At 45.9% G+C, this 24,437-nt stretch overlaps 1 protein-coding gene across 1 annotated transcript; it reads right to left on the reverse strand.

The window, feature by feature from the left end:
• Positions 1-287: 287 nt before the first annotated feature.
• On the reverse strand, positions 288-9,310 carry LOC118081062 (C-type lectin domain family 2 member B-like). Its single transcript, XM_035107200.3, has 5 exons — positions 8,958-9,310; positions 6,596-6,669; positions 5,165-5,349; positions 4,469-4,566; positions 288-1,425 (listed from the first exon to the last, which is right to left on the reverse strand). The coding sequence occupies exons 1-5, from the start codon at positions 9,062-9,064 to the stop codon at positions 1,290-1,292; spliced, it is 600 nt and encodes a 199-aa protein (XP_034963091.1). The 5' UTR covers positions 9,065-9,310; the 3' UTR covers positions 288-1,289.
• Positions 9,311-24,437: the final 15,127 nt, after the last annotated feature.

Consider the following 24,437-nt stretch of genomic DNA (forward strand, 5'->3'; position numbering starts at 1 on the left):
TCCCTCTGCTTTTAGTCTGCAGCTTCGAAGTAAAAAACAGGACACCCTGAAAGTTGTGGGAATGTTGTAGATACCAGGAGAGGATATATTGATTTAATAGTATCCTTCCTCACTCACGCTTGTGAGTCAACAGCAGAGTACATTCCCCAGTGTATAGTAGGAAGCTAGTTGGTAGATTCGTTTGAATCTCTTTACCTAAGCAATCCAATCTGGCTTTGTCCAGACTGGGTTTTGTTCCTGGTAAGTCCCCTTTTATCCCTCCTAAAAAGAATAAAGACACAAAGATCTTTATAAGTAACAAGAAGTTTACTCACATTCAGTTCACAGTTGAATCCCTGAAGGCAGGCTTTAGCTTAGAGTTACAGAAGAGAATGTGGGTTCATCCCATATGAGGATTTGAGCCCATGTCCTGCTGGCGGAGAGCCAGCAGACAGTATCAGCATCAAAAGAACAACAAGAACAACGAGGGATGGCATCAAAACAACAACAACAATTAATAATAATAATATCCCAGTTTAGAAACCGGGCTCAGGGTGTCTAACAACAAGTATAAAACACTGATTAAAAACGACTTTAAAATAGCTTAAAAACAGCATAAAGTACAATAGCATCGCCAGGGCTAACTGGCCAAGTTAGTCCTGCTAAGGCTGGCAAGGAGAGCAGGGAAGAATTTTAATGTTAAGGTCCCAGAAGGGTTTCTTCATAAAAAGAGAAGGGAAAAAGGAATGGAGGATCAGGCTAAATTGGTCCTCAAGAGAGCAGCGAGCAGCCCCTTTTATGGGGTCTCCCAGGGTCACGCACACCCATCTGGTCACATGCAGGGGGAGGATGCTCCAGACTAGGTGTGACAGGAAGTCCTCCTGGAACTGGAGTAACATCCCCCTGTGTCTCCACTCTAGGAAAACAGGAAGCGTTGCACTTGACTGCTTATGTTACATCCCACATAAGTTGTTCAGCTTTTTTTAGGAAGACCCCAAAGTTGAGCTTTTTTTCTTTTTTCTTTAGTAAAAGCTACAACAATTTTTCAGTTCTGGAGCTTTTAAAAGCATTTTTGGCATGATTTAACCCCCATTGCCAGTTTCCCAGGACATTTGCCCAATTTCCGAAAAATTATCCAGTGCGCCATTTTCAGAGGAAAATCAGGACGTATGGCGTCCCTATATAACACAGGGGTGGCGAATGAGATGCCAACATGCATTAACCACAGCCAGCCTGCACGGGGATGATGGTAGCCGTAGTGCAACACATTTGGAGGAAACTACGTTTACTAGCTTTAATATATTTTTTATTCATACGTCATCGTGATTTTTAGATATGGCAGATTTGCTGCAAAACCACTGGTGTACTGAAGTGCACCTTGAGGCTGTGGCACTGGTATCTTGTGCTTTCCAATAGGCACATTCTCCTCCTCCAATCACTTTCATCCTGCAACACAAAATATAGAGTCAGGCAAGGGTCAAACGTATCCCCTGCAACAATAAATTGGTATTGACAGGTTAGGCTAATGCAGCTCAATTCACTTGGCACCTGGAACGCATGTGAATAGCACAGTGGCAGAGTGTTCCCTGCTGGCACTTGCAGTGGGCTTGCGCATGCCAGGGGCATGTGGCGTGCTGTGGGGCAGGCAGGCCGCAACCCCTGCCCACTGGAGCAAAGCAGAGCTGTGCTGTGTCACCTGCCTGGCCGTACAGTGAGGAGCTTGGCCAGCTGATGCTGCCCTGTTTTGAGGGGTGCCCTCACAGTACCCCGCAAGCCCAGCACTGCTTTGCAAGACTCTCAAAAAGAATTGGAATCGGAAGAATCTTTATTTGCATCAGCCACAGCCATAGCTATAAAATAAAATGTACTGAAGTTAAAACTTAACTATAGAAAATACATTTGGGGGGTTTACATCAATAATCAAATAATAGATCTAATTAAAGGTAAAGGTAAAGGGACCCCATCTCTAATGATGCCTCCCGCCACCGGTGCCCTTCCACCATTCAGATTCTGTTCTTAGGTAAAAAGGGACCCCTGACTGTCAGGTCCAGTCGCAGACAACTCTGGGGTTGCAGCACTCATCTCGCTTTATTGGCCGAGGGAGCCGGCGTACAGCTTCCGGGTCATGTGGCCAGCATGACGAAGCCGCTTCTGGCAAACCAGAGCAGCGCACGGAAACGCCGTTTACCTTCCTGCTGTAGTGGTACCTATTTATCTACTTGCGCTTTGACGTGCTTTCGAACTGCTGGGTTGGCAGAAGCAGGGACCGAGCAACGGGAGCTCACCCTGTCGCGGGGTTTCGAACCACCGACATTCTGATCGGCAAGCCCTAGGCTCGGTGGTTTAGACCACAGCACCACCCGTGTCCCTAATAATTGCTCCCCGCTAAAGAACCTTGCAGTTCTTGCTGTCACCTGATCATCTTGATCTGCTAAAAGAAAGGGCACAGTGGCAATGGTTGAGCGACCCGGCATGGACAATAATAGAGGGTTAATAACCTCACTCCTCAAGTGCAAGCCAGAAGCACATGAGCCACTGACTCAATACTGCCATCTCGCAATAATGGTTCAGGGTGCCGTGACCTGTTGCGTCCTTCTCAAGGCGCCCTCCAGCTCATGACACAGCAGGGCATTGTGAGGAATTGCACCCAGCCCCACCCCAAAATACTCCCCAGCCCCAGTATATTATGCCACTGGAATTCGTTGTGCCTTTTTAACACCACCATCCATATTTCTGAGTGGGGGTTGAATCCTTGTGCCAGATCATGGAATCTCAGCATGTCCTGGCCCCTACTTTATTTTAGAAACAATTCAGGGAAGGCTTATTCCATCAATAGGGACTCTAAAAGCATTGTAACTGCTGAACTTTGCAATGGATCTTCACTAAACCCTGTTGCTTGGGGTCAAGGCACATGTTCTACATGTAGGAAGTCCTCGGTTCAGGTCCTCAGCTTCTCTAACTAAGAGGATCCAACAGGTGAAATGAAAAGATGTCTGCAGGAAACCATAGAGACCCGATGCTGATGGTCACCCTAAACCAGTGATGGGCAACCTTTTGAGCTTGGTGTGTCAAAATTCACCAAAAAACCGAGCATAACTAGGGTGGTGTGTCACTTTGAGAAAAAAAACCATAATTTCGCGATTTTTATAGTTTAAATAACAAAAATGCATAATTGTAATATATAACTGTATTTAATAAACCAAAAACTAATTATTTAACCAAACCAAACCAAAAAACCCTTATTTATCACAAAGTGCCCAGAGTTGTTGAGCTTTTTGGGGGGAGCTGCTGAACAAAGTTTTGGAAGTATTTTTGGGGGGGGTGTGTGCAAAAGTTGCTTTGCTTTTTGGGGGGGGGACTACCGCAAAGCTGCTGTGCTTTTTTGGGGGGAAAGGGAACAGAAATAAATGCCAAATAATATCTTCACTGGAACTAACACGCAGCACTGACATAGTCTGCCAAAGCGCTCAAAAAACAAAAACAGCACAGAACAGGTTAAAAAATCAACCTCTGGCTACCAGCAGCAGCAACAACAACAACAACAAAGGATCCAGGTTTTAACAGTGGAGACAAGCTGTAGCGGAGACAAGCTGTAGGAGGAGTGGGAGAACAAATGGGGGGGGGGGCAACAACAACAGCGCGAATGGGCTGATAGGACGCGTGTCAGCAGTGAGGGCTCTGTGTGTCATGTCTGACACGCATGTCATAGGTTCGCCATCACTGCCCTAAACAGTACTGAGTTAAATGGGCAAATAGATGGTCATTCAGGCTGGGGCTAATAGTTGTTGCTCCAAATATCTGGAAGGTTGCTAAAGGCTGCTTTAGATGAGTGAAGTCTCTCCCCCCCCCCAGATCAGGGCCGGCTCTACGGCCAGGCTGGGTGGCGCAGTGTGCCACGGTGCCAGCCCGCCAGGGGGGGGTGCCACGCAGCCGCGCCGGCCCGCCCGCCAGCCGCTCCGCCGCGCAGCAGTGCCCTCGGCGACCGTGCTGCGCGCTGAGCCCAGCCACCCACCTGCCCGCCACGCTGGAAAACGGGGCGGCGGGGGCGGCGGGGGGATCCATCACACCATGGCGCCAGGGTGCTAAAGGTGCTTAAGACGGCCCTGCCCCAGATATTTGCTAAGAGGTGGTGGGACCAAATCAGGCATGTCCAAGCTGGAAAGGAAACTCACAGAACCTAAGACAAGACTTCTGGGTCAGGCCAATGGCCTACCAAGTCCAACATCCTGTTCTCACAGTGGGAAAACTGGTTGCCTCTGACAGTGGAAGTAGAACATAGTTATTGTAGCTGGTATTGTAGCATCTGCTGGGATCTGAAGCACTTCAGCTGCCGGATTTCAGATAAATTGCATTATAAACTCCCATTTCAAGGGTGTTGTGATTTTGTTCAAAATTACAGTATGTTCCTTAGGAAAGAAGTCCTTCTATAAATAATTACATGTGGGAAACATTTCATTTTTGATTATCAGTATTTATGGGAAGGACTCACTTCGCAGTGTCTCCATTTAGCCATTTCCGGGTCTCTCCCATCCCTCGTTGCATGCCAATCCAGTAGCTCCTCTTCATGTCATGACGTTTGCAAAAAGACTTTAAAAGACCAGAAGGTATTAGAGCCTTGAACTGTCATATTCACAGTACAACTGAAAATATTACACAAATCCAAAATATTTACCAGTTTCTTTTTTAAAAAAATAAATAAAGAGCAACTTCAGTTCAACTACCATCACAGGATACAAATGTGGGATGGGGTGTTTGTTTGTTTAAGTAAATACTTTTTAACAAAATGTATTTCATGTGCTCAATGTTTCAGCTCCTTTGTGCTACATAATGGTTGAACTTAATGATTAAACAACAATTTGGCCTGGTTCACATAAGCCATGGTTTATTAAGCTATGGCTTAGAATTATGTGGTTTGCTTATTGATCTGAAGCTATGGTTTGTTTCAGGCTTACAAACACTTGTTTGTTTTAACCATCACAATCCCTTCTTTAACCATGGTTTGTCTGACCACTAACCAAGATACAAAGGCATGAGGCAAGCGCAGTTGGGAAATGAGCCAAAGCCATGGTTTCTTTGACCACTCATAGGACAACTCATGGTTAACTTGTGGTTTGTCGAACAAACCATGGCTTAGAGTTATACAGTATATCAAACAGCTTAGACAGACAATGTTTCCACACCTCACCTCTTCATCCTCTTCAATCCTAGCAAGAGACGCATCGTTTGAGCAGCAAAACACTTGGCTGGAGTTCCAATCCCCTTCTTCTTCCGAAAAATAGTAGCATTTGTTTCTATAGCTGGTCCAGTTATATGGGCAATATTCAGTAGGAACAGGGTTGGAACTTGGTTGCTTTGTTCTGTTATGAAGAACTAAGATAGGTACAGAGAATTCAATAATACCAGATTATTCATCCGCCTATTCCCGAGAAGCACAGACAGAAACTGGGATCATTTGGCTGAAACAGAGTAGGGCCTAGCTATCTGCCTCACAGCTCCTTAAAACATAACTTTGTGTATTCTTTTGCAATTCCCAAGTACAAAACACAAGTCATATATATATATTAAGCACATATGTATCCCTTTTTACAATACATCTACAATACACTCCATCCACCAGCCATCTCGGAAGATTAGCTGAAAGTAACAAAAGACCCTCAGTGAGGCACGCAGTCCTTAAAGAGAAGCAATATTCTGTTGCCAAGGGCAGGATGACAACCCCGCCTATCAGGAAGCCTCTCAGGAAGCCAGGAGTTGGCCCAAATATCTTGCTGCTTGAAGTGAAGGACACTAAGGCGTTCACTCTGGATTCCATGCACAGATAGGCACTTGAATCTTAAACTTGTAACCAGACAATGTCCTCCACCGCATCTGAGGGCAGGAGCTCTGGGGCCACAGGGCAGATAATAGCAGCACAGAGAGCTCTGTTCCCCAACAGCTCACCACCATTACTTTCTCCCACCCATCTCCCATCTGCTACCCGAGGCAGCTGCTTCACTCTGCCTCATGACAGGGCTGGCTCTGCAAGAAATTCCCATGCAGGCTGAGGAGGATACAGTTCGGGCATTTGCTCCGTTGAGACAAAGGGGAGAAGACTCCGAGCATGGGGAGTTGATAAATTTGTATAATTTGGCAGGAGATTTGGTTAAAACGTTTAATTGATATTTGTATAATTTATATAATTGGAAACTGGATTAGATATTTACATTGGAAAATCTAATAAAAATGTTTATTAAAAAAGAGACAAAGGGGAGCAGGAGCCAGGGAGAACCGGGAGCTTGGTAATCTCCATTTCCAAGACCAGGGGGAGAATAATTGGTGTGTGTGGGAGAATTATCTTTGTGTAGACACTGTGATAATAGGAATTCAGTGTTGGATGCAGGTGCCTTTTTGGGTGTGCTGTACATATGATGATCACCCCTTTATTCTCCCTATCCCACAGTATTTGTTGATCTAAAGCAAATTCTGCTGGAACTGTGTTATAATCCCTTTAGTGCTGAGGACGGAAACTTTTGCCCAACATGGGGCTCGAACTCATGACCCTGAGATTAAGAGCTTCATGCTCTACTGACTGAGCTATCCCTTCAAGGAAAATAACATCCAAGTTTCTGCAACTTACCTACTGCAAGGACAAGGATGATGATAAAGAAGACAACATTGAGAACAATGGAAGCCATTAGCCATTGTCTTTGCCTGTGTGGTAGGGAACAGATATATCCATAAGTTCTTATGAGACTGACAACAGAGCTTTGGAGTACTCTCTGTTTAAGACCTTTGTGGGATGCTATAACTCAAAGGCAGTTCTGTATGACGGCTTAAAATAGTCAAATATTGTTCTGGAGAGTCCTCCTCGCCACAAAACAGGAGGACTCTCCTCAAGGCTGCAGCCTCAATGCCCTCCTGCAGAATACTCTAAGCCAGAGCTTGGACACACTTGGGGACACACTTTTTAGACATGCATCATTTCAACGGACACAGTTTGACTAGCAAGCTGGAGGTTAAACTAACCCCATTCCAGCCCAAGGAGGAGCAGGGGAAGTATTCACGTGACACACCTACAAGCTGCAGGTGACATACACACAGTTTGGAAAGCTCTGCTCTAAGCTGTAAGGAGCTCGAACAGGACCAATTGCTTGATCCTCCTTACTGGGCTTTCTGAAGGGGCTTCCTCTTAAATGAGAGCTTCAGCAGAGCACAGATTTGGGGAGCACCAAAGCAAGGTCGAGGGTCTCTTGATCTGATGCCACATCTCTATGTTTGCCTTCGGCGATGTAACCAGCAATTCAGCAATGCCAATAGAATCCACATAATTTTTACCACCCGGTTGCCAAGCCAAACTCTCCTCGTATCTTTGTGCTGTCGTTTTGCCTCTTTCAGCACCCATAGCAAACTCACCATCCGTACCTTTAAAACTCTCCACCACCTTTCTCTCCCCTAACCTTCTCCACTTCCTTCTTGCCAAGTCCTGCCCATAAGGCTGATTTTACAAATAAGTGAGGCTGTAAAATGGTGCCTGCAGCAGCGAGGGTTAGGGGAGACCGGGGCACATTTTCCAACTTTTTATAATTTAATTTTTGGTATTTATCATCATCATCATCATCATCATCATCATCACCATCACCATCTATTTTGAGGTAAACAGGATATCATTGTATTTCCTATACCTTTATCTACAAACTAGCACCATTACTTTTCAAAACAGTAAATATAGTTTTTGACAGCAAATGGTTAAGTCTGACCATGCCAAATTGGAAAATGTGCCGCGTATGCTGGGCACGTTTTCCAGCCTACTAAAAATGTGCAAGGGCAAATTTTCCAACTATACTTTAAATGGTAAAACACAGGTAATAAATCTTGCTTGTTACTTAATATGCATTTTTTAAATTGTAAACTAAAAAGGCATAATAATAGTAGGTAAGATCATAATAGACTAATAGAGAAAGTAATAGAGAAATAAATTGGATATAGGAAACAAATGCCACTTAATGATTTTACAAAAAATGTCACTTAACAATTTAACAAAGGCAGATTTTTTTAAAAAACAAAAGTCGTCATTGTCTGAATCACAGTGAACACAAACAAAAAAATGTAACATCCCCTTTGGTGCAGTCTTCATGCACCCATTTTCCAATGAGACATGTGTTGGAATACGTGCCCCGTTGCTGTTGGAATTCGTGCCCCGTCACCATATTGGAACTTTGACACTACCTCGACGAGTAGCAGTGTAAGTTATTTGCAAAACAAATGCATAGTTACGTGAAGAAAGAAACCCCTTTTTAGTACATGCAATGTCAAAACAGTAAGTTTAATACTAGTACATTTATTTTAAGTTTCAATAAAGACCTGAAAGTTGAAAAAATGAAGAAACAGCTCTTCCAACGATGAGACAGCAGCTACTAAACTAAACCTTCCGTAGATTATGTGTGCTGTGATGCTACTTCAGCCAGTTCGCCCCTTAGCATCATCTAGCGGCTCATTTCAAAACTAAAGCGAGTTGGGAAACGTGCCCCTATGGAAAATGTTTGCCTATAGTGGAGACATAGTGAACTTTAAATGGCCCCATTGTGCTCCACAAGAGAACCCCCCTTCCTTATTTATATCTCCTCCTGCATTTGTCTCCTGTCCTTTTCGCTTCTCTCCCTAGCCTTGCCTCTGTCTCCTTCTCCTTCTGGCTTCCTCCAGCTTCCCTTTCCCCAATCAATGCCTTAGCATCCTTTCTTCTGTGGTCTCCTCGTTCCTAAGCCCACAATCTGAGCCAATTCCAACCACACTTGGGCGTAGCCAAGATTTTTGTTGGAGCAGGTTAGGTATTTTGTTGGGGGGGGGAACCTTAGTTAGCTATGTGTTTTTATATATTTTTATTGATTGCGGGGACAGCTGTCCCTCCCAGCTTCTCCCCTTTGCTATGCCCATGAACCACACCTAGACACCTGCTCTTTATATTAACCCCTGTGAATCCACAAAAGGTTCCCACGACCTACCTCCGTCCATTCGTTCCAGTCTCGTTGCCTGCTTCGTTTCTTGGCAATTCGCGAAGACGAATGGCTTCATTCCCCCCCACATCTTCACTGATCTCCCCACTTTCCATCCTGACCCACTTTTTTCGGGATCTTTTCCAGCTCCAAGGCTCCGGGAAGAACTTGGCACACAATTTCCTGCTGTTCTGAATGCGCTGTCCCGTCCTGCGAGGCGCTGCCAGTAAATCAAACCTCGGCTTCTCTTCTCCGCTCCGAGAGGAAACTCAGTAGGCACTCCCCGCTCCCCTCTCTTTCAGGCAACTTCTCAGAAGTGTCCCAGCCGCAACTCTGCTTCAGCCCTCATGCAATACAAGAGGTCCCTCCCCTTTGTCATCTTATTTTGTGAGCCCTTCAAACACTATGCAGAGGGCCTTCTCGGTAGAAGTGGAACGGCCTTCTATTAGATGCCAAGGAAATAAACTTTTAGAAGGTATCAGAAGGCAGCCCTGTATAGGATGTTTTAAATGTGTGATGTTTTCCTGTGTTTAAATTTGTTGGAAGACTGGCTGGGGCAACCCAATCAGATGGGTGACCTACCATCATCATCATCATCATCATCATTCATTTGGTTAGAGCATGGTGTTGATACCGCTGAGGCTCCAGGTTGGATCCCCGTATGGGACAGCTGCATAGTCCTGCATTGCAGGGGGTTGGACTAGATGATCCTCAGGCTCCCTTCCAATTCTACGATTCTTTGATTATTATTATGTAAAAGCAACAGACAAGGCTGGGATGGGTGTGGGATTTCAGGACTTGTTTGTCTGTTCTGTTCTGTTTGCAGAAGCCCCATGAGTGTACACTGCACTTTACAGAGGGAGGTGGGGAACCAGTGGTCCTGCAATAGCACACCCAGTAGAGCAAGAGACTCCTAATCCCAGGGCCATGGGTTTGCACCCCACTTTGGGCAAAAGATTCCTTCCTTCCACACTGAGAGCCAGTGTCGTGTAATGTTAAGAGCAGTAGACTCATAATCTGGGGAACCGGGTTCATGTCGCCTCCACATGCAGCTGCTGGGTGACCTTGGGCTAATTACACTGCTCTGATGTCTCTCAGCCCCACTCACCACACATAGTGTTTGTTGTGGGGGAGGAAGGGAAAGGAGAATGTTAGCCGCTTTGAGACTCCTTCAGGTAGTGATAAAGTGGGATAACAAATCCAAACTCCTCCTCCTCCTCCTCCTCTTCTTCTTCTTCTTCTTCTTCTTCTTCTTCTTCTTCTTCTTCTTCTTCTTCTTCTTCTTCTTCTTCTTCTTCTTCTTCTTCCTTGCAGGGGTTGGACTAGATGACCCTTGGGGTCCCTTGCAACTCTACAATGCTATGTTTCCATAATGCAGATGCTGCCAGACTCCAACTCCCCTCATTGCTGACCCTGGTGCTGGCTGGGACTGATGGGAGCATGAGGCAAGGTGAGGTGACCACTTCAGGTGGAAGGATCCACAGGTTGGGGGGGGGGGCGGGGGCTACTGAGGATGCATCAGATTCAGCCTCCAATGAATGCCTTGGCCTCTGCCTCTGCTACAGTGACAGCAGTAGCTTCAGCATGCTCTTTGCATTCTCAGGCAGAGGGGAAGGAAGTATATTGTGGACACACCCTTGTTGATTTGCAGTCTTGCCTCTAACACTGTTCTGTTCCCATGCATTGTCAAGCATATGCAATCGAGAGATCTACCTCCTGCCTGCTGTAACTCAAGCAAACAATATGTTGCATTAGACACACTCCAGGAAAAGTAATTATGCCGTCCACTTTAAGAAAGAAAAAGAGAAAAAGGAGGAGCCAGAGCAGGGTGAAACTGTCAACACCAGTTCTCTTGGTTTTTTCCCCTTTCATTTCTCCACATTTTATTTTGTTATCCTTTTTCCCAATGCGTTTGATTGAATTTTTCTGTCCTGAAGAAACAATGTAAAACATAAACCAAACTAAAAAGAGAGAGAGACAAAGGATGCTAATAATAAAAATAAGAACTGTTGCAGGGCAGGCCCAAGACATTTTGGCACCTGTGGTGAACTAGAAACTGGTGCACCCCTTGTCACGAGGGAGCAACTACGTCAGGAACAGGGGTGCTGACTCCTAGGGACTGACCCCCTCCGCAATATTTGTTAGTGGGAGGCTGGGCCCCCTCAGTGTTTGCCCAGGCATCACGCATGATGTCATGACATTGTCCGTGATGCCTGGATGTGACACTGTCGTGCACAACACCCAGATGCAACACTGTCATGTGTGATGTCTGGGGGTTGCATGAGCCAGGAACGCAGTGGCCAGGGGCGTACCCAGGATCAAAACTAGGGGGGGGGCAAGCCATGGTTGTTAGGTTGTAAACAGGAAACATAAACAAACCTCAGTCAGTAAAGCATGAGACTCTTAATCTCAGGGTTGTGGTTTCAAGCCCCATGTTGGTCAAAAGATTCCTGCATTGCAGGGGGTTGGACTAGATGACCCTGGTGGTTCCCTTCCAACTCTGTGAATGGTTCTGTTGTATCTTCACAGGGAAGATGGAACAAACTTGTTTTGTGAGAGATGCTTGTGCTGTGATTCCTGCACTGGAGGGGGTTGGTCTAGAGGACCCTCAAGGGTCCCTTCCAACCGTCCAGTTCTCAAGAGAGTGGCTTGCAAAAGGCACCTTTGTTTATTTGAAAGCAAAGAATGTTACGGATTTGCAAGATGCAGATTTAATCCCTGCCCCCAGGCAAATCTACTGTACTTGGGGTGCAAATTGGATTTGAGCTCACAGCTCCTTCTTTTATGTGGCTGGGCACAGGAGGAGGTGCTGCTAAAAAGATATATTAAAAGCAAAACTTTTGAGGCCATTTATCATAATAATTTTCACAACTTGTCAGACAGAAGTGAACTAAAGAGTGTCACAAGAGGAAGAGGGGGTTAGGATTAAATGCTCCTGGGGATAAAAGACAGGGGGGGAGGAGAGAGCGAGAGAGTGCTTGCAGGAGATCTCTCCCCCACCTGTCCTATGATCTCTCACCTTGATGGGGCAACAGCAAGGATCACTCATCTTTTTTACACGCAGGAGCATTGCCGGCCAGCCGCTGGGGTAGGTGGTGTGTGAGAGAGGGAGAGAGAGGCAGAGACAGAGAGATAGAGAGAGAGGCAGAGTGCTCCTGCAAGTTCTTTCCAGCCTGAGGACTCCTCGCGCCCCCAGTGGCAGCTTTGGGAACTGCAGCCCCCTTCCCTGGTCTGGAGCATACCTGCCAAGTTCCTCTCTGAAAAATAAGGGACCGGACTGAAAGTAGCATACCAGAAGTAGCGCGGTGGCCATTTTGGAAATGGGCGGAGCATGCTCAGAAGTGACTTTTGATGCTGCTGTGCCCAGTTCCAAAATGGCTGCCGCACCAGAAGTCGTGCTGTAGCCATTTTGGAACTGGGCAGAGCAGCATCAAAAGTCGCTTCTGAGCATGCTCCGCCCAGTTCCAAAATGGCCGCCGCGCCAGAATAAACCGGGGAAAAACAAAAAAATCTGTTTTTTCGGCTGGGGACAGCTGGAAAAACGGGGATTTCCCGGGGAAAACGGGAGACTTGGCAGCTATGGTCTGGAGCTGGGCGAGTCAGAGCGAGAGCTGAGCCCTTTCCCTTCTGGGTGGCTGTGTCGCCGGCGGGATGCCTGCCTTCCTCGCTGGGCTGCTGCCTTAACCATTTAATTTTTTGCTTCTGGGGGGGCAGCTGCCCCCCTTCTGCCCCCCCAGCTACGCCTTTGGCAGTGGCGCCTCCTCTTCCTGCGGGGAAGCAGCCCCCGGCCCATGGTGGCAGCAGAAGGACGAGGAAAAGGAGACAGAGAAGCTGCTGGCCATGGAAGTTGAGCTGCCTAGTGACGCTCGGACATCACACCTGATGGCGTTGTGTCCAGACCCTGAGTATTGTGGGATGTGAAACACAGAGCAGTCAAATACAACATTCCTAGAGTGGACATAAAAAGGGGGTGTCTGGACCAGCCAGCCAGAACTTCCTGTTTCCTCCTGGGCTGGGATAAACTTCCTCTACGTGTGACCAGAGGTGGCTGTGACCTCATTTGTGCAGGTAACAAAATAGCACAGGGGAGGCACCCATCTCAATCTCTGACTCCATTCCTCGAAGAAGCAACTTCTAAGGAACTACAGTGGTACCTCTGGTTAAGAACTTAATTTGTTCCGGAGGTCCGTTCTTAACCGGAAACTGTTCTAAACCTGAAGCACCACTTTAGCTAATAGGGCCTCATGCTGCCACTGCGCTGCAGGAGCACGATTTCTGTTCTCATCCTGAAGCAAAGTTCTTAACCCGAGGTACTATTTCTGGGTTAGCAGAGTTTGTAACCTGAAGCGTTTGTAACCTGAAGTGTTTGTAACCCGAGGTACCACTGTATCTCCTTATGGGATAGATTCCACATGTATCTATTTTGTAACCTAAGTCTGCCTTCTGGGATCCTTCTGTGAACAGAATGTGAGTAAACTATTTTATATACTTTTATACAAGACTGTGTTGTGTCTATTCTTTTAAGAGGGAATAAAGGGGAATTACCAGGAAACTTATGCAACATTGCACATGGCACCCGGACGTGATGTTGTCAAATCACGTCAGCCCCCTTTCCCCAATCTCTTTCCCGAGTCGGTGCATCTGATCAGGAACAGGAGAGGGAATAAAGATCTACGTCAGAATCTGCTGCCCCTGTGGATCCTGCTGCAAGACAGTCCCTCCTTTCTTGCCTCCCACCTTGCCACTTGATGGCTGTTATGGTACATGGCTGCCTCCCAAAACAGCCGGGAACCAGAGGCAGTGCAGATACTTTGTGTGGCAGCCTCTCGTCTGATGAAACATCTTGTTTCATGCAGTGTTTGTTGTTAAAAAAATTAATAATCCACAGGTGATGAATTTTGTGTGTTTGTCGAAACAAAATAAAAAAATTCCTTCCAGCAGCACCTTAAAGACCAACTAAGTTTTGTTTGTGTGTGTTTGTGTGTGATTATTTGTGTGTTTGTGTCAGTTTGCATTTCTTAGTACAGAAAGTATTGATCTGATGTGTAGAGATCTTTCCTATTCTACAGCTGGCTTAAACTGGTTCTATTACAGGCATCCCCAAACTGCGGCCCTCCAGATGTTTTTGCCTACAACTCCCATGATCCCTAGCTAACAGGACCAGTGGTTGGGGAAGATGGGAATTGTAGTCCAAAACATCTGGAGGGCCGAGGTTTGGGGATGCCTGTTCTATTATCTCTTATGTCAAGGTCATGCTGACTATAATAGTAAGCCCAGGAGGAGCGTGGGTTTCACTCTTTCTCTTCCTTCTGGTGTGGTGTTCTGTATATAGTGTTAAGGTTTAGTCTTATTATAAGTTATTGTAAGTTTAAGTTAAGTCAGCTGCAACTGGATTTCTTAGGGACAGTACCAATCCAAAATGTATTGGATTTGTGACCATTCTGCTCATTTGCCTTCAGTAGCAGTAAAGGTCTGCTGGATGAAATACAATTGCCTCTGGTCTACTTTTTGGGAATCATGCAATGTGTTTAATTTTTTTCTGTGTTAACTATATGTGGGAGTTCTGCTCTGGATCAATATTGAGTAGAATTAAATGACAGTCTCTCTCTCTCTCTCTCTCCCTCTCCCTCTCTCTCTCTGTGCAACACCAGCATTCGTTTCCCACGCATCAGTTCCTTCCTAAGTATTCAGCTTCCCCCCCTCTTTCAAAAGCACACAGCCATTTTGCAACATTGCAAAACCCTTGCTGCTGAATAAGAAGGCCACACATGATGTCATTTTCAAAAAGTAAAAGGAACTGTGGATTTCTTTAGCATAGCTGAGCATTGACGTAGGTGAGCCTGCTCAGTTTCCTGTGGCCTGCAAGAAGGCAGACTAGCCAGCCCAGGTTGAACAGGCACCCAGAGCAGATTCTGCTCACTCGCACCCCACCCATTCTGTCTGCTACTGTATCCTGTTCTCAGTGGAAGGGAGAATTTACCTTGAGGGCCAGTGCAAGGTGGCAAGCAGTCACCTCTTCATTGGAGCAGACAGGTCCCCTCCAGGGCCTTTCCTGACTCAGGCTCAGTGCTTGAATGAGGGAGAAATCGGATTCATTTCACATGTTGAGGCAAACCTGCCTAATTCGCACTTTCTGGAACAACATGGAACCCAAAGCACACCCAATCTCTGAAATTCAGATTCTCCAAGATTTGCAGTGCAGTTCTCCAGCCAAGTAGTGTGTGTGTGTTTATAAAAGCATATACTAAGATAAAGAATAAGAATAAAATTTCATTGTACCAGGGGGAAATTGCCTTGCAAAAATGTATACATTAGGGGAAATTTGCATTCAAATGCATATATTATGAGACACCCCCACTACGATGCTGACACATTTCCACAAGGACCGAGGTGACCCTTCCTGAATCCCAAAATGGTTTTCGGCCTTCTAGGGGGACAATGGACATGATTTTCACCGCTCAACAGTTTCGGGAAAAATGCAGAGAGCAAAACCAACCCCTGTATATGCGTTTATTGACCTGACTAAGGCTTTTGACAGTGTAAATTATAATGCCCTGTGGACTGTCCTTCTGAAAATTGGCTGCCCAGATAAGCTTGTAAACATCATTCCACTCCTCCATGATAATATGACAGCAACCATCGCAGATAACAGTGGCTCTCAAAGTGAACCATTCACAGTGAGATCAGGTGCTAAACAGGGTTGTGTTATTGCCCCAACTCTATTCATTATTTTCATTGCCATGATCCTACACTTTGTCGAAGGAAAACTCCCCACTGGGGTAGAAATAATATTTCAAACAGATGGAAAGCTCTTCAATCTGAGCAGGCTGAAAGCAAAGAGTAAGGTTACGGTAACTTCCGTCATAGAGCTTTCAGTATGCTGATGACAACATAGCGTGTGCATGCTCAAAGGATGACCTCCAAACCATCCTAAATATCTTCGCAGAATCTTACAAAAAGCTTGGCCAGTCGCTCAACATCCAAAAAACCAAAGTGCTGCACCAACAAGTACAAAATAACCCCTCTGGAATGCCACAAATCCAACTTAATGGTGTAACATTGGAAAATGTTGATCACTTCTTCTACCTAGGCAGTTCTCTTTCCACAAGGGTCAACACTGATGCCGAAATCCAGCATTGCCTGAGCTCTGTGAGTGCTGCTTTCTCCCGATTGCAGTGCAGAGTGTTTGAGGACTGGGACATTCGCAGGGAAACCAAAATGCTTGTTTACAAAGCTATTGTACTCCCAACCTTACTGTATACTTGTGAAACATGGACCACTTACAAAACGCCATCTCCAACTTCTCGAAAGATTCCATCAACAGTGTCTCCGGAAATTTTTACACATCACTTGGGAAGACAGGAGAACTAATATCAGTGTACTGGATGAAGCAAAGATCACCAGTGTCAAAGCAATGGTTCTTCAACATCAACTTCATTGGACTGGTCATGTTGTGCGGATGCCTGATGTTCGTCCTCCAAAACAACTACTCTATTCCAAACTTAAAAATGGAAAACATAATGCTGGGGGTCAACAAAAGAGGTTTAAAGACTGTCTCAAGGCAAATACATATAAAAAATGTAGTATAAACACCAACAACTGGGAAACACTGGCCTGTGAGTGCTCCAGCTGGAGAACAGCCTTTACCAAAGGTGTCATGGACTTTGAAGACACTCGATGTAGTGGTAGATACCACTCTCCGCCCTTCTTATCCAGTCCTTCTAGCCACTGACAGGAACTGGGAAAGAAGGAGAAGAGTAGTATCATTCTTTGCAGAAGCACAAATTGCAAAGGGTGACGCTGCCACTTGTTGTAGTTGTTGTTGTTTAGTCGTTTAGTCGTGTCCGACTCTTCGTGACTTCCGTGCAACCCTAGACCGGGGGGGTCAGGAAGAAGACCCTCCATGTTTACTGGGCTTGCACAGCCCTGATTCACTTTACCGTGATGCAGACAGAAATTCAACAGGTAGAACGGTAGGTGTCCAAAGGGTTAGGCACTGGTTTGGCTTCCCAGCCAAAAGGCAGAAAACAGGAGACAAAAAGGTCCCTTTCAGTATTTATTAAAAGAAAGGACAATTTGAACAAAACAAAACAGTTCTTAAAAAGTCACACAGTTCTTAGAAGGTTATAAACAGAAAATAAAAACGTTATAAAATATCACTAACTAAAACATACACTCACAGCAATACTTGCAAGCAAGCAAGAGTTTCCCGGCCAAACACCCACAGGCGAAAAGCCATGGCAAAAACAAAAACAAAAACAAAAACAAAAACAAAAACAAAAACAAAAACAAAAACAAAAACAAAAACAAAAACAAAAACAAAAACAAAAACAAAAACAAAAACAAAAACAAAAACAAAAACAAAAACAAAAACAAAAACAAAAACAAAAACAAAAACAAAACAAAAACAAAAACAAAAACAAAAACAAAAACAAACACAAACACAAACACAAACACAAACACAAAAACAAAAACAACAATTTATTATTTATACCTCGCCCATCTGGCCGGGTTCCCCCAGCCACTCTGGGCGGCTTCCAACAAAATATTAAAATACAGAAATCCATCAAACATTAAAAGCTTCCCTAAACAGGGCTGCCTTGAGATGCCTTCTAAAGGTCAGGTAATTGTTGTTCTCTTTAACCCCTGGTGGGAGGGCATTCCACAGGGTGGGTGCCACTACCGAGAAGGCCCTCTGCCTGGTTCCCTGTAACTTGGCTTCTTGTAGCGAGGAAACCGCCAGAAGGCCCTCGGCGCTGGACCTCAGTGTCTGGACAGAACGATGGGGGTGGAGACGCTCCTTCAGGTATACTGGACCAAGGCCGTTTAGGGCTTTAAAGGTCAGCACCAACACTTTGAATTGTGCTCGGAAAAGCACAGAGCAGGAACTTGTGGCGAAGAGCAAAGGCTAAGAGACGAAGGTAAGAGCGAATTAACATCCCAATTCCCAAACCTTTACCCACGTGGGGTTCTGGTTAGGGTTCAATCATCTGAAGGAGCATCTCCAACTCCATTGTTCAGCCCAGACACAGAGGTCCAGCTCCGAGGGCCTTCTGGCGGTTCCCTCACTGCAAGAAGCAAGGTTACAGGGAACCAGGCAGAGGGCCTTCTTGGTAGTGGCACCCACCCTGTGGAACACCCTCCCACCAGATGTCAAAGAGAAAAACCAGACTTTTAGAAGACATCTGAAGGCAGCCCTGTTTAGGGAAGCTTTTAATGTTTAACAGACCATTGTATTTTAATATTTTGTTGGAAGCCGCCCATAGTGGCTGGGAAACCCAGCCAGATGGGTGGGGTATAAATAATAAATTATTATTATTGAATCAGGAAGCAGCTGCAACTACAGGCACTACCAGCTCATTACCTCAGAATGGCTTGAGATACGCCTGCTGTTTTTCCCCCGTAAGGCCCTTAAGAACAGGACTGAATGTAAAAATGTAAACAAACACATTTAAAAGGCTATAGAATGTGAATCAGCCAATAGTTTATATAAATATCACTTTATGCGCTTCACACCAGGCACTGCTTTTTTGATTTTAAAAAAATCCTTTATTAATAAATTCAAATAAAAATATACATAAGATCCATTGAAGCATACATAATCAAATAAAGAAAAAAAAATGCATACCAACCGATTGTATCATAGACAATTATTTGAAGTGATCATACATCAATTTTCGTAAAGAAAGAAGAAGAAGAAGAAGAAGAAGAAGAAGAAGAAGAAGAAGAAGAAGAAGAAGAAGAAGAAGAAGAAGAAGAAGAAAAGAAAGGAATTACTCCACACAAGGAATATAGAGGTATAGCAGAGAAAAAGAAAAAGAAAAAGAAGGTGGGGAAAGCGAAAAGAAAATGAAATAGAGAAATACATCGCTAAATAGCATTGTATAACATTTGCGACTTCCACCGCTTCTCCATACAGTGGTTAACTCAGCATGCATAAAAGTAATCTGTCTTTTTATTATTTTTCTCATTTTAATTAATTTTCCATCATGAATATTATGTTCTCTGATTTTCCAATTCCTTCAAGGTTATTCTAAACACAACCTTTTGTGAAAAACTGTTAGAGGCCACCCCAATCTCTTCTCAGTAGTACACAAGATTCCAGGGGTCTTGGCCTTCTGCCAGGGTCTGGGGGAAATGAAGGTGCAGCAGAGGCCATAGTGGCTTTAAGAAGTATGTTTTATTCACATCTTTATAGCTGAGTTTGGATGGAGGGAGTCCAGATCTTACAGCGTGGCTATCTCAAGAGAGGCTTGTCCCCCAGTTGAGTCAGGAAGCAGCTGCAACTACAGGCACTACAGGCTCATTACCTCCGAATGGCTTGAGATACGCCTGCTGTCCCCCCCCCCCGCCCCGGTAAGGCCTTGAACCCTTAAGAACAGGGCTGAATGTAAACACATTTAAAAGGCCATAGAATGTGAATCAGCCAATAGTTTATATAAATATCACTCTACGCGCTTCACACCAGGCACTGCTCCAGCCTCTTTCATAGTTTTGGTGCAGATGAAGTGGTGTTCAGTGCTGCATCTTAAGGAGCTGGGTGTGGGTTCATCATTCAGACAGGCGCAGTTTCCTCCATATCCACTGACATCCAACCTTCAACGCAAGCAAGAGTTATGCAAGAGTTGGTATTTCGCTGACAGCAGTAAATCGAAAACTTCTGAGAACACAGTTGCTAACAGGGTAATTTCATCCAGATTGGTTAGCTGTGAACCTTCAGGGAGGAGAGAAATGGGCAGGGAGAATCAGGGCCGTCTCTAGGCCCGGGTTCCGGTGGCGTGGGGCACGAGGGCGCCAGGCCACCAGGGGCGCCGCTGCGCCCGCTGAGAGGCGCGGCGGAGGCTGCCCCAGGTGCACCTCTCAGCTGTTCAGCAGCTTCTGGCCGCTCTCTGGAGGCGCGGGGGCCTGGGGCCGCCTCCGCCGTGCACAGGGGCGTCACAACAGGGGGCGGGCAGCGCCCCCTGGCCTAGGGTCGGCCCTACAGCCAGGCTGGGTTGTGCAGGGCTCCGGCCCTCCAGGCGGCAGCCGCGCTGCACCCACCCGCCCGCCCGCTGCACTGGGAAACGGGGCGGGGGCGCCGGAGGGATCCATCGCACCACGGCGCCAGGGCGCCAGGCATGCTTAAGACGGTCCTGGGGAGAATCCTTGAGCATCTAGATTGCCCACTGATTTTTTTCCTAGAAATGTAGTCAAGACCCAATTTAACTTGTCCTCTCACATATATTCTCATAGCTTTACATCAGAAAGTAATTACACCAAAGCAAAATGTTATGCTGGAGCCGATCCTGGCCAACACACTGATCTGCTAAGATGGCTTACCATCACTTGCACATAACAGTTATGTACATCGGTAGTACTTGGAGTCCAAAACATGCAAACTTGTTCCACCAGAAACAGCAGCCCCTTAGCTGGATTCCCAAAGGAACTATAGCAAGGTTTGATGGAGAGGCCATGGCCAGAGGGTTGCTGCTTTAAGGCTTTGTGTTTAGCTGAAGTGAGCCTAGGAGGGGTAGTCTAGGTGGGATATATAATCAGCTCCAAGTGACCTGTCCAGGGTGCTGAAAGCCCCCTTATTTATAGACCAAGTTCCCCCAAAGAACAGAGATAGCACAGAGACATTTATGCCTGGTGGATAACAGAATGCATTCTGCCTAGCCTACTGATTCTTGCTCAGCTGATCTGCTTATGAGTGCCAAATTAACCACACCTTTTTTTTGTGAGCATCTACAGGACACAGCTACAGGTGCAAATCTGAGCGAAAGTTTGCATCATACCCTTGATTATTATTATTGGGATTTTTCTGTTTATTAAAAAAAAACCCGCTGGGGGAACAAAGGCCATCAGTCTTCTTCTGGCATCAGTCACGAACTGTGCAACTACCCAAGGGGGAGGCATCTGGTTTTGTGGTCTCACCACTGAAGGACAGAAGAGAAAGAGAGGACTTACGCCGAGCTGTTTCCATGGAGCCATTTCCAGCGCTGTCCTGGCTCTCTTCTGACACCAATCCAAAAGGGATACTTGCCTTTTAGACCCATCACAACACGCTTTAAGGATCAGAATAAATGAATGTTAAGGGATGTGAGTTGCTAGAATCACAGGCAAATCCTGCGGCAGTTGAACATATGTAAGTACTTAGATGTGATTTATATTTTGGACTCGATACAAATTTTCTGTTTTTATATTGCACGTGGTTATTTCATTGTTGTTGCCTGAAATGTGTATTAAAATACACTTATATACCACCCTCTGTTTGTTTGTTTGTTTGTTTGTTTGTTTATTGAATTTATATACCGCCCTCTACCCAGGGGTCTCAGGTATCAAGATAAAAAACTACAAAATACATAATGAAAATATAAACAACAACCCAATAGCCCCCCCCCCAACCACATTTTAAAAAGGGCATAGGATGTCAATCAGATCAACCGAAGGCCTGGTTCAAAAGGAAGGTTTTTTCCTGGCTGCTAAAGGCGTATAATGAAGGTGCCAGGTGAACAAATTAATAAAGCATTCAAATAAATGAGTGAACCCCTACCTTCTTAGATAGGTTACCAGATGTGACCCGCCATCTATTGCAGCCTACTTTGAGCTAGGACTGGAGGATCTCCATTTAAGAAATAATAATACTTAGGGTGCAATCCTAACCTTACTTTCCTTGCAACAGTATTTCAAAGACATAGAAAATGTGGGTAATGAATCATAGAGTCGTAGAGCTAAAAGGGCCATCTAGTCCGAAATGCAGGAACCTCAACACATGGTCCCAATCCAGTTTGAAACCAAAGCAGACCCTGCTTAGCTTTTCAAACACAGTAGCAGTTTTATTACCTGGCAGAAAGCCCCATTTAATTCAACAGGACTTACTTATGCATAGGCTTGGCTAGGATTGCATTGCAAACCCCTTTTGCTAATATCGATATGATGTATTCGTGTTTTTCGGGTAAAATTCTAAGAGGCTTTATATTATTATAAAGACCAGGCATAGGCAAACTAGGCTCTCCAGATGTTCTGGGACTACAATTCCCATCATCCCTGACCACTGGTCCTGTTAGCTAGGGATCATGGGAGTTGTAGTCCCAAAAAATCTGGAGGGCCGAGTTTGCCTATGCCTGTTAAAGACTTTATTATAAAGTCCATCAAAGCCCCTAATGGCTGAGCATCTTCATCACTATCGCAAAGGACATTCATGTTCAGCAGCCAAAATATTGGCATTTCTCACCATTTCGTCCTCCCTTTCCAATACAGCCAAGGAGGCATTCTGTGAAGCACAGAAGCTCTGGCTGAGGGTCCAGTTCTTTTCCACATCTGAAAAGTAGTAGCATTTCTGCTCGTACGCTTTCCAACCAGATGCGCATGCATGCACCTTACAAGGAGGGACTGGCTGCTCTGGTGCTTTTCCTAGGCCGGAGAAAAACACACAGAGAGTTAGATGCTGCCTTATCCAATTTCCTCCTTTTGCGTACCATGGGCAGAATCTTTTGAGTACAGCAGGGCAGCTCTGGAGGCCAAGGCATCTCTCCCAAACTGCCTTCAACCAGCCAGCCCACCAGCCCAGAAGATTCTGCTTTTCTTCTCCTCCAGTGTGAGAGCCAGTGTGGTGTAGTGGTTAAGAGCAGTGGACTCGTAATCTGGGGAACTGGGTTCGCTTCCCTGCTCCTCCACATGCAGCTGCTGGGTGACCTTGGGCTAGTCACACTTCTCGGAAGTCTCTCAGCCTCACTCACCTCACAGAGTGTTTGTTGTGGGGGAGGAAGGGAAAGGAGATTGTTAGCCGCTTTGAGACTCCTTAAGGGGAGTATCAAGTCCAAACTCCTCCTTCTCCTCCCTCCCTCCCTCCCTCCCAGCAGCCCTTGCAGAGGACTTCCCCCTTTGTGTCTGTTTGCTCCTCTTTTCTTACACCAAGGCGCACATTCTTCTCTCACATCATGCCTGGTTGCCCCGGCAACCTTCTCCTCTGTGCTCTGTGGTCAGAGCCACTCCCTTTGTCTCAGTGACTCATTTTTGTTCCTTAATGGCTTATCTCCACTATCCCTGCCAAGCTGGCCCAGTTCATCAGCAGAAGCTTCAGTTTTCAACTCAATTTGATTTTCTAACTTTTACCAAGTCTAAGGGTTTGGGGAGGTCTTGCTTCCCACCCACCCAAAACCTGTCACAATAGGAAGCTTCAGTCATGCATTGAAACTGGGAGCCATCTTTTAGCTGCACTATGGAAAGCTGGTGGCAGGCTGGCCATAGCACAGAGACTGGCAAGCAGCAAGACTGTGGCAAAGGCTGAAATCCAGGGCCAAATCTGTAATTCAGACCTAGTAGCGGAAGATACATAGCTAAGGGAATGGGGGGGAAGGTCAAAGGAAAGATGTATCAAGGCAGCAGCACGTACAGCCGGACTACTTACCAGTTCTAGTGCCAAAGACAATGCTGGGGATGACAATAATGATGAGGATGATGATGATGATAATGGCAATGAACATGTTCTTCCAGGATAAACAAGCTACATGCACATTGTGTGTTAACCACAAAAGGGGGGGGGGGAGAAGAAGACTCATCAGCACTCCTTGCCTGCTCCAATGAAAGGGATTGGGTAGGTGGGTGGGGTGATATGTTGCATTAGCTTAAACCCAAAGGGGGGAGGGAATGGCAAAAGTTTCAAACTTTTCTAATCCTGTCTCTTCCCTCTTGTTTTTAACCCACCCCCCCCCAAATGAACAGCAGCCATTACAAAGTAGAGGACTAGTTACAGGTAGGGAGCCGTGTTGGTCTGATGTAGTCAAAACAAAACAAAATCCTTCCAGTAGCACCTTAGGTAAAGGTAAAGGGACCCCTGACCATTAGGTCCAGTCGTGACCGACTCTGGGGTTGCGTGCTCATCTCGCATTATTGGCCGAGGGAGCCGGTGTACAGCTTCCAGGTCATGTGGCCAGCATGACAAAGCTGTTTCTGGCAAACCAGAGCAGCACATGGAAACACCGTTTACCTTCCCGCTGTAGCGGTTCCTATTTATCTACTTGCATTTTCATGTGCTTTCGAACTGCTAGGTGGGCAGGAGCTGGGACCAAGCAACGGGAGTTCACCCCGTCACAGGGATTCAAACCGCCGACCTTCTGATCAGCAAGCCCTAGGCTCAGTGGTTTAACCACAGCGCCACCTGGGTCCCCCCCCAGTAGCACCTTAGAGACCAACTAAGTTTGCCATAGGTATGAGCTTTCGTGTGCATGCACACTTCTTCAGAAAGTAGAGGACTGTACTCTGCCAAGTAGGACACACAGCCACCAGAGTCCGGGTCACTGCCCAACTGTGTCGCCCCAAGACATTTTGCCGCTGAAGGCATAGTCCAATTGGCAGGCTTGCTAGGGCTGGCCCCTTTAAAAAGAAATCAAGTGCATTTACAAGGGGAGGGGGCAGGAAATCATTTTTGCTTCATGTTCTACACTGGCAGTGCGTGAGCGCACTGCGGAGCCCTCCATGCTCACCCAGTCCCTGCCACTGACAGACAGG

This window comes from Zootoca vivipara, chromosome 2, assembly GCF_965207765.1.
Source record: "Zootoca vivipara chromosome 2, rZooViv2.hap1.1, whole genome shotgun sequence".
Taxonomy (NCBI): Eukaryota; Metazoa; Chordata; class Lepidosauria; order Squamata; family Lacertidae; genus Zootoca; species Zootoca vivipara.